Genomic DNA, 11325 nt, shown 5'->3' with positions numbered 1-11325 from the left:
CTGGTTGAGGAAAAAGATTGGGGATTTGGGTTGGGGTTGGGGTCTGCAACCCTTTTGTTTGGTTACTGAGAAACACAAGGATATATTATAATTTGATTGTTAATTAAAATTGGGTTTTGCTGGGTAAATGGTATTAATAATTTGATTGTTGTGCTTATTATTTTTTTCAGCTTGTAAATGTTTGTATGGGAATTTTCTATGTCAGGGAGGTTATGGTTACGATGGTTGTGGTGGATGTTGTGGTTGCGGTGGATGTTTATGGCAATGGATATATATTATTTTATTGTAGTAACTATATTATTTTATTTTAATAGATATATTATTTTATTATGTTGTTTATATAATATTTATTATGTTAAACTGATAAAATAGATTCACTTATACTAGATGTTTTGTAAAGTGAGTAGGTAAAATAGATAAAGTAACTTTTTGTGATGCCAAATAACTAAAAAATAGCTCCACCAATGTGGATGCTCTAATGTGTGAAAGTAGATGCTAATGTGAGCATTCTGGAAATGCAATTGAATTTCTTATCAAAAAGTTCAAATCATTTGATTGTGTGTATATATAAATATAGATGCTTTTTGTCTTTAATAAATAGATAGAGGCTGGTAGAGATTGGTTTTTATTGGTATAATTGTTTTTTTTTTTTAATAACATTTTATCAATATTGGTATAAACTTATTGAAAAAGCTAAGAGACTGCAATTCCACTAATTAACATCTTTTAGTGTTTTCAAGTTTAAATAAAGAAAACCATCGTACACCCTTGGTGTAGTGGTCACTCTATAAGTATAAATGCTTGTGCGATGTGGGGGGCAAAGGCCAAGATTCAAGTCTCCAAGAGGGAGTTTCTATACACTTAGATTAGGATATAGTAAAATTTCTATCTTGTATTAAAAAAAATTTAAATAAAGAAAGCTTAGACACATCATTTTGGGTTGTCTGAAGTAGATGAAGGTCAAACCATATAGTTGACATAAGCGAATGTTGGTTGATCTATGTTATTGATGTAAGTAAGAGCTGTCAACCTGCGTGGTTAGCCTAGTACACCTTCTTTGAGCTTGTTAGGATGGATCACCTAAAAAATAATTTTCTTCACAAAACTTTTTTCAACATAAAAGACTAATCTAATACCAACGATAGACTAAAATTAAGATTATAATATATATATATATATATATAGAGTTAGGACTACACACAATTAATTTTAGGATTATTAATACTACCAATTTGCTTACTAAGAAAGAAAACACAAGAAAACAACACAACATGGAAGAAAACTCAAATCCCTTTGTTTTTTTGGGGGTTACCTAGAGAACACAAATCTAACATTTTTCTTTCTACTCAATATGAAAAAGGTTGTTTTAAAAGATCCAAACTTAAAAGGATCAAATGTGTTAAAACTTGAAAAAGCCAATTACTTTTATTTAAACTCTCCAGAAATTTTAGGACTACATTTTTTTTTTATCGCATACTAATTTGTCATAACTATTTTATATAGTTGATTATGTGTGATAAAAAAAAATATTAAGTACATGTAAAAGTAAAAAATTTCTAATTGCAATTTACTACATAAGATAATTATAACAAAAAATAATAGTACAACAAGCTGCCAAATTAAACTTTGTACAGGCTGGCTATCCCAATTATTACTTCTGAAACCTAGCTCCTCTTAAAAAAATAAAAAATAAAGCCACCATTAAATAGCCATTGAATACCCCACCACCTAAGAGCATTCTCATCAAGCCTCTTAAATGCTATAAATCCTATTTTTTAGCAGCTAAACCCCAAAAAAACACTCTCCATCAAAACTGTTAAATGCCATGAAATTTACAATCTTGCTATAGTGCACTCTCATTTTTATCATAGAGGCCACTGTAGCTTGTATTGTAAAATAAAAATTGTTTTTTATTCACCCAATGGCTCTTTCTTATTTTCATTTTCCTCTCTTCTTCTTTCATCTTCTCTCTTCTCTCTTCTCTCTCCATGGTTCATGGTCTATTGTGCTCGTCGTCGATTCTCTACACGCACCGATCTCTGCTCTCAATCACTCTATCTCTCTACTCTTCGTCTACAACATTGCTAGCACATCATTGATTTCTCTACTCTCAGTCACTCAATCTCTCTATTCTTTGGCCGCAACGTCGCCAGGTTGCCGCTACCTCCAATTTTGCCTCCCACTCGCCCTCACTAGTTCAAATCTATGTTTATCTCTCTCTCACACCTTGGATTCCAATTTGCAGGTTGTGGGTTTTTAGGAGTTCCAATTTGGGCATATTTTGGTGGGTTTGTGATTTGGTTTTGGATGGGTATGGTTTGTGGTGGACCGGTGGTAGTGGGTTTGCTGGTGGCGGCGATGGTGGAGGTTTTTTTTTTTTTTTTTTCTACTGTGGTTGGTGGTGGTGAGTGGATGTGGTGGTTGTGGGTGGATTGGATGTGGATTTGGAGGTTTCTTTCTGCTGTGAATTTTTTTTTTCTTTTTTTGTTAGTGTGGTGGTGGTATGGTGTGGTGGTTTGTTTTTTTTTTTTTTTTTTTTTTGGTTGAATAAAGGCTATAGCTATAATTATTATTTAGATATATCTTTGTGTACAATTGGGAGCAAAAGAAAGGACAATCCTCAAGCCACACCTGAGGCTCTTCCTTTTGTTGAGAAAACTTTGCTAGCTCTCTCGAGTTGTGTAGTTACTGCACTAATTGGAAAGAAACACATTCTTAGCTTAACATGTTTTGCCTAATATCATTTAGCAATTGTTCCTATTCAACAAAATAGCGTGCTACATTTGTAAGTGCATTATCATCCCAGTGTCTTCACATTCCACAATCACTCTACTAAATTCTATGACATGACTCCATTGCACTATATGTGAGAGAGGAGTAATACACGTTCTTTTAATCAATGATGAATCACAAACTCTCTCAGACAATGTAGCAAACACCTCACCTGCTCTATCACGAATCACCTCTCCCACACCTCCAGTCCCATCTTTGAAGCTCAAACTAGCAACATTTATCTTAAAACAGCTTGAATCAAGAGGTAACCACTTCACTGGATCCAGATTGAAGTGAATATCCTGCTATTTCTGATCAATGAATCATTTTGTCATTTAAACATTCGCCACTTTCAAAAGCCACAATGGGGAAGGAAATTGAAAAAAACTTAAACTGGATAGTTAAATGCATGTGTTAGGTACTTGTAACTCAAATGGGAAACTCAGATTTGGGTTCATTCATGTATCAAGGTCAATAAGTCAATGTTAGTTAGAAGTAGTGCATGCAAATTTCACTTCATCAATATTGGCACCTGAACTCGTTTTGCATCTGTGTTATGTGAGATTTTTTCATTTTTCATGCTATTCAACTTGCAATTCAGAGATTGGCACCTGTGCTTGTATTCTTGTTTCAAAGGATCTTCCACAAACAGTTTATGTGGAATGAGGCTATACTACATTCTCATGGTTCCATTGTTTCACTTCTTTTCATAATGAAGATTATCTACTTACTTGAATTACAGCCAGAGGTTATTTGGCACAATTAGTTGTTTCTTATCACATTTGAATAGGTATTTTTTTGGGGGAGAAGTTTGGTTTATACTTTATAGTTAATACATATTTAGATGAAATCAGTTGCTTTTGGCATTTTACATTGTAGATATTGCAAACACATCTCATGGACCTATGCTTTTCTGGTAAGTTCATAAATACTTTCTTTCAGCTCATTTGGCATGTTAATTGTAGTTAGTTGGTTCCTTACAAACATTTATGCTTTCAGCCCTATATGTGAAGCGGCAGCCTTCTCTGTACAGTATTAAAAAAGGCTGTTAAATTTCTTTAGCTGAATTTTGTTAAACCTTTGTATGCTTGTGCAGATAAGCTTGGAGGAGGAGAATACAAAGGCCTTTCTTATACTCAGTGAGAATTATACTCACATTAAAGGAGGTAAGAGCTATTATTTGTAGAAGTATGATGTTGTAACTGTCATATACAACTTTTGTTTGGTCTGTTGATTCTCTCTCAAACCTATTAGTTTCTTAAGAGTACATCTTTGAAGCTCTGCCTAAATTTTAGGCCTGATCTTGTGTAAATGTGAATAATGAGATCTTTATCCCATACACGTCACTCAATTCTATCCTTTAATTTTTTTTTTTTTGTGCCAAAAACCTTGGAGCTTAAAACTCTTAATCAGATAATGGTTGTTCACTACCATTACCCTACTATTGTTGGATTGTGATTTGGCCCACAAAAGGGCTTGATACTGATAGTGGAAGCCTAGCTGCCATGCCACTAAAGTAGGATTTGAAGTAGGTTTATCTTTCCACGTGAAGTCCTCTTCTGCTAAATTGAATATTCATCTGAAATCAATTATGATCTCCAGTTAGGAAGTCAATGCACTCAAGTAATTAAAGGTACCATTCGTATCAAATCAGATGTTGAGTGCAATGACTTCCTACGAATGATTTTACAATATTATTTGAGCTTGGCACTTGTGCTTAGATTGGTGTACTTAGTTTGAGATGTGTAATTAATTATTGGTTAAACTATTACAATTTTTTGGGCCGACTTTATGGAATTTTGGCCATTTGGCTTACTTAAAATTCAAAACTATTAATTTAAACTCTTAATTTTTTGTGTCCCAAATTCATTTTTTAATGTCATAATCTATTAATCTAGTAAAACAAATAGTGATATATGTATTGTTATTAACTTATTTCACAATATTATTATATGATTCTTTCCCTTATTGGGAGAGCTTCTTTTTCTTTTCGTTTTTTCTTCCAAGTGACAGGAAGAATCAATTTCTTGTGGCACTAGCATTATTTATTAAACAATTGACGTAATTCTAGATAATTATGTCAATAGGTACATGTTCTTTATCAAATTTTCATTATTATTTGTTTTATCAATAGGTACTAGTGCCGTAAAAAAGAGGGGTCGAGGAAAGGCTAAAGGCATCAATGCCGGAGATGGTGAAATAGAGGTTGAGATTTATGATGGCAAGTGAGTGACTTATTGCTATGTTGGTTTATTGAAATTAATTATGGTATCATAGCTATATGATAATATTAACATGCTTGATTTCAATTTTCAGAATTATTACACCAAAAGCCACTCGAGAGATTACCATTCTTTTTCACCAAAAACTTAATGGAGTTTGGACAACTTTTACAAAATACCCAAATTCTGAGCTAGAGACTTTATATGCTCGATACAGAGCTCAACGCTTTAAGCATAAGCAGCCAGATGAGGAAGTGAAGAAGGCATTTGTAGAATCTGTGAAACACCACTATTCTGATTGGATGTTTCGCATTAGAAATTCTATTTTTCAGAAGTACAAAGAGAAAGAAGATCGTTACAAGAATGGCCATTCCTTCATTCTTACACCTTTTTGGAAAGAGATGGTAGATAAATGGATGGAGGGAGATTGGGGGGTGAGTATAAATGAGATACATGTCATAAGTTCTCTCTCTCTCTCTCTCTCTCTCTCTAACCATTATTTGTTAATATTTTCATAGAAACTAATGTTCTAGGGTGTGAATTATGTGTGTAGGACATAAGTTTGATAAATAAGGGAAACAGAAATAAGTTTGAAATTTTCTCCACTACAAGTTCTGTACCAATGGCCAAGTACAGATATGAAATAGTATATTATATTATCATCAAATAGTTTTAAATTTTATTGTGTATTTACATAGTTTAATAGTATTGGCCAAGGTTTGCATTGGGTAAACCTGTTGTAACCAGTGGCTAGGTTTGGACTTGAAGTTTCACTTTTGTTAACTTCAAAGGCCAAGTTATATTTTTCCTAACTTCAAGCTTTGGATTGTGTAGAGGGCCTTGTTGGGTGTTACACATAAATCCGGAATAGTTATATTATTTTAATTTATATTTAATTTTGATAGTGGTTTAAGTAATCAAATTAAGTTATTATCGTTGTTAAATTAAAAAAAAAAAAAAGTAATTACTATTGTTTATGATATATTATTATATGATTAGATTTGATATAGTAATATGTGTACTTATTTATTGAAGCATTGATACAAATACAAATAAACTTTAATTGTTTCATTTTAGCTCATGTTTAATGCTTTTTTCTATTATTTATTTTAAGGATGGTACTAGCAAAGATGGATAGGACAACTCAAACAATAACAAGGAGGTCGAAAATAGCTTAGAGGGTGACTTAGTGGAAGACTAATATAGATCTTGTCATAATTCTAGTTGTTTAAGTTTAAAACAAGGTTTAATTTCAGGATTTCTTTGTATATTCTATATTTTAAAGTTTGAACTTATATGAATTTTTATTGTTTGATGGATCAATTTTTAGTAATTATTGTACTATTGTATCAATTTTTAGTAATTATTGTACTCTTGTAATATGATCGTTAAACAAAAATGATATAAAATAAATTAAAAATAAATAAATAATAAAATATTTCAAAAATTATATAAAATATTATCACTAATAACATAAAAATTTGGTCATAAATAACTTTATAGTGACAACAATCCCTTGCAATTTATAGAATAGCGACGCCCCTTAACCCCTTGCAAAAACGTTTTAAGTGACAGTTTAATGTCGTCACTATTATTTCTAACTAGTTGCGAGGGGTTAAAATTCCTTACAAATAAATTTTAGTGATGACATTATTTGTCTCATCGTTAATTTGAAATTCACAAATAACTAATTGCGAGGGTATAAAGGTCTTCACAAATAGTTATTAATGGCGACTACTTCCTCTCGCTAAAAATAAGTTGCGAGGGGTTAAAAGCCATCACAAATAAATTTTAGTTATGCCATTATTTGTCACTAAAAAGTATGTCGTCAATTTGGAATTGGCAAATAACTAATTGCAAGGGTATAAAAGTCCTCACAAATAGTTGTTAACGACGACTGTTTCCCTTCGCTAAAAATAAGTCGTCGACTTTTCTTGTCATTTGGTAATATATTTGTGAGGGCGAATTTGTTCAATAGCGACGGTAAATTGCCCTCGTAAATTATTTATTTGCAAAGGTATGGTCGCAAAATCTCTTTTGGTGATAAGTACAAATACGACAGCCTTCAAGGGCCATATGCCCTCGCTAATACCCTTTTGCGACGATATTTGAATTTTTGCGAGGGAATATGGCCATCGCTAGTAGACTCTTTTCTTGTAGTGTTAAGAGGTGTATCAATCCATTCGCCATCTTCAAGAGGTGGGTCATTGTTAGTTGAAGTAGTCCTATGTGGGGCTGCATTAATAATATCTCTCTCAAAGGGCCTATGTGGGGTTGCATTGACGTTATCTCCCTCAGAAGGCCTATGTGGGGCTGTTGCATTGCCACTAACTCCATCATGTGTAGATGGCCCATCATCTACATTTCCAAATACATCATCATCAAAATCTAGCCCCTCAAACCCTTCCTCCAACTAATCAAAATCTTGTCCACCACCTCCTTCAGCATCCACATTACCTCCCTCATGCATCTCATGCACATCATCACCATTCTGAGGTGCCTCATGCACATCATCATCATTTGCTACTTCCCCATTAGCAAATGGTTGTTCAACTGCAAGTGGCTCCTTACCACCCTCAACATATAGTGTTATCTTATCTGTAGGCCATGCAGCATGAATCTCACACATATAAACTACATCATCATCTTCATTTATAAGCCTTAACCTTTGCTCCAAATTACCTCCAAGAATAAGATAGTGAAATCTACTTGTACTATTTGCCCCAAAATCACAACACATATCTTGTATTTCAAAATAACTAAATTTATCTAGGTCAACCTCATCAATAAAAGAAGTACTACCTCCTAAATATACCAAATATGAGTCCCACACAAACTAGCCACCATGATGAATCTCAAAATTGAATGTCAAATCAGCCATTTGCATATAAAATACAATAGAATAAAGTATGAGATAGGCTTGAATGTAGAAAAGTAATCTATTATAGATTATTGCTTTATTAGGCAGTCAAATTTCTCTTTCAATTTCCCTAATTATATACCAGCAAATGAGATGGACTTGATGAATGTAATTAACTATATACTAGCAATCGGGTATGTATCATGTGGTCCTGTGGTCCACACAAAGCACAACACAGAAACATACAATATTATTAAAAGTTTTTGTTCTATTTTTGAGAGACAAACCCATGGAAAGGGAAAATAGAAAAGTAATAATCAATACTATTGCAAAATCATGAGAAGCAATAATCAATGGAGCCCCACATTTCTGAAGGAAGCCTAATCCTATGGTCCAGCAACCCGACATTAGTGAATACAAGCAAAAAACCCAATTTCGAAAAAAGAATTTTAAAACCCTAGGTTTCAAAAATTAAAATGATCTACCTAAAATTAATCAGGTGAATAGAGCATATGACAGTAAAAGAAAACCAAAACTTGAAGCTAACAGAGTCATAAACTCACCTAATCAAGAGAAGACGAATGGACCAAGCACCAAAAATCAAAAATAATATTTGCAACAGTTGAATAGATGAACACTGTGTCTCCTTCTTTCTCGGTTTACCTGCACGATCAAAACCCAAGAGGTTCTCATATCTCAAGCACATTGCATTTTGATCTTAGTTTGGTGGGCACGTTGGATGAGAGTGTGTTTTGGGAGTGAGGAGTGTTTGATCTATTTTAGGTTCAGTTTATGTGTTAGAGCAACGTCTACACTGGAGGTTGGTTACGGAGGAGTAACGGAGGGAATCACAGGAGGGTAAAATGTCAAAAATGAAACCATAAGTAGGCAAGTCAAATTAGTGGCAAACTATAGGTAAGCAAAGTGTAATTATCCCAAAGAAAAAAGAAGTAATAATAAGAAGGATTTTACTATAAATATTCTAACATTTTAAAAAATTTAGTATTTAACATTTCAAAAACGTACTTTATTAATTTTAACACTTCATTTTACAATACACCATATATCAAAATTTCTATTTTTTTTAATCATTTCATTTAAAATAATATATACAATAGTTTAAAATAATATAAAAACAACCTCCACAAAATCCAATAGCAACGGTCACAACAACCTCTACCATAGCACTACCAGTATCAACCTCCACTGTGGCAACCAAAATCCACAACACGAGATGAAGAAAAAAAAAATCCCAGCCACTACCTTACTCTTCCAAATCACAAAACAACCACCATCACAATCACAAAACCCAGATCAATGAAAAGAAAGACAGAGAGGCAAAAACCCACACCAATCCACCATTACCAATCAAACCACCAAACAAAACACACACACAAACCCACCACGACAAACCTCCACAAAAGCAAACCCATCATGCCGATCTACTACACCATGACCCACTACGCCCCAAACCCACAACCCACCATCCTACCGCCACCAGATTCGACTCACACCCCTCAACCAGTAGATTGGTGAACAGACAATTAGATCGATGACCCACCATCCACAAGAACCAAAACCACAACCATCATACCGTCGGACCCATGACCCATGCCCATTAGACCACAATCGCTGACTATCGGATCGTCGCTGCCACCACCCATGACCATCAGACCATCAAACCATGACCCACGACCGTCGAACCACAACCCATAACCCAAAATCAAAACCCATAGTCATCAGACCCACGACCCTGACCATCGAACCACAACCCACAATCGCCAGACCACAACCATCGGCGGACCACAATCACCGAACCACTTGAGAGAGAGAAGAGAGAAGAGAGAAGTGAGAGAGAAAAGAGAAAGACAAATGAGAAAGAGCCATTGGGTGAATAAAAAAACAATTTTTTTTTACAATCCAGCTACAATGAGCTGTTATTGATAAAAATATGCAAAAAAAAAAATTATACAACAATATTTACATGGTACGAAAATTTGCTTACATGCATAAAGCTATAGTGATTTCATCAAGGACAATTTGATGCATTTAAGGATTTAAGATGAAAATTGAAATTGAGGCATTTTATGTATTTAAATATGATTTCAAAAAATTAAATATTATTTAAACTCTATTATTTTGTTTTAGATGCAAATTTATTAACATGAACCATGTAGAAAGTTTTCTTTTTAGAAAGTCTATAGACACAATAAATTTGTCAAAACTTTTCACATCTGTTGATGTGATAGAATGATAGTGATAAGTAAAAGAGTAATGTTAGTATTTGACCTAGGTGAGAACTACTAAAAGTTTGTCAATTCAACTATTGTGAATTGTTTTGTGTATTGCTCTTTTTTTCTTTTCTCTTTTTTTGGAGAAGTGTTACATTCACAATAGAACCCATCACTGAAATTATTTTTCTACTATTAATAACAGTCTGTGACAATTTGTTATTTAGGGTTTGTTGTAAAACGTTGTAAAAAATGTTGGGAACAACGAATTAAAAATAAGGAAAGCATGTACTTGTGAAGATTCTTGTTGTAATCGTGTCATCACGTATACATGCCGGAACTAGATACTATAAATTGTTTGAAATAGGGTTACAAACTTACAATCATACTAAATTGTTTGAAACAGCTTGAGCTCTGTTCAACTGGTTTATTTAACTAAAGAATTGAGCTAAATTTTAGTCTCGTTTTTAAGCTTGTCTATCTAAAGTGCCATTCGAAACATAAGGCTAGCCCAACTCTAAATCTATTATGAATAATGCAATTGATTTGAACTTTTTTTTTAAATATTTTAACTATGTATTTGAAATTTGTTTATTTGTAATAATTTTTCTTAAAAATACATCTGTTTTTTAATCAACCATTTGTTCAACTGAAAATACAATGAATATCTGTCAAATGAGAACCCAATTTTTACCACATAGTTGGCAGTCTCAAGTTTGCGACGAGGCTATGGTTAACTATAATTTAAAGATATTACTATTTTTTACCATTAAGAATTGGACAAAATGGGCTTCTGCCCTTTTCGGTCAAATTATATAGGGAAATGCCCCCTTTCCCAAACTAAATAGGAAAATGCTCCTCTTTTAAAACTCGATTTTTGATAAATCGAGTTAGGCTCTATAGTGGCATTTTTAAGGAACCTATAGTGACATTTTAAAGACCTATAATGACGTTTTTTAACTCAACTTCAATGAAATCGAGTTATAGGCAATGAAATCGACCTATAGTGGCTTTTTTTTTTTTACCTATAAGTCAATTTCTTTGAAGTCGAGTTAAAAAACATCACTATAGGTCCTTAAAACATCATTATATGCTCCTTAAAACGCCACTATAGGGCTTCAGAATTTTTTTTTTTCTAACTCAATTTATCAAAAATCAAGTTTTAAAAGAGAGGCATTTTCCTATTTAGTTTGGGAAGGAAGGCATTTCCCTATATAATTTTCCCGAAAAGGGCAGAAGC

The 11325-nt window shown here is 33.2% G+C and overlaps 1 protein-coding gene across 3 annotated transcripts; it reads left to right on the top strand.

The window, feature by feature from the left end:
- The first annotated feature begins 2535 nt into the window (after positions 1–2535).
- On the top strand, positions 2536–6317 carry LOC112025790 (uncharacterized). Of its 3 annotated transcripts, none has more exons than XM_065762060.1 (5): positions 2536–3688; positions 3869–3938; positions 4907–4997; positions 5089–5428; positions 5548–5683. In XM_065762060.1, the coding sequence occupies exons 1-5, from the start codon at positions 3617–3619 to the stop codon at positions 5662–5664; spliced, it is 690 nt and encodes a 229-aa protein (XP_065618132.1). In that variant the 5' UTR covers positions 2536–3616; the 3' UTR covers positions 5665–5683. The 3 variants fall into 3 exon arrangements, with proteins under 3 accessions (XP_065618132.1, XP_065618134.1, XP_065618133.1); XM_065762062.1 differs by lacking the exon at positions 5548–5683 and adding an exon at positions 6109–6317 and having other exon boundaries at positions 2537–3688; XM_065762061.1 differs by having other exon boundaries at positions 2538–3938.
- Positions 6318–11325: the final 5008 nt, after the last annotated feature.

The sequence above is a fragment of the Quercus suber genome, unplaced genomic scaffold (genome assembly GCF_002906115.3).
Source record: "Quercus suber isolate HL8 unplaced genomic scaffold, Cork oak 2.0 scaffold_440, whole genome shotgun sequence".
Lineage (NCBI taxonomy): Eukaryota > Viridiplantae > Streptophyta > Magnoliopsida > Fagales > Fagaceae > Quercus > Quercus suber.
The sequence above is the reverse complement of the archived record's forward strand: the minus strand, read 5'-3'. Positions and strand labels throughout refer to the sequence as shown.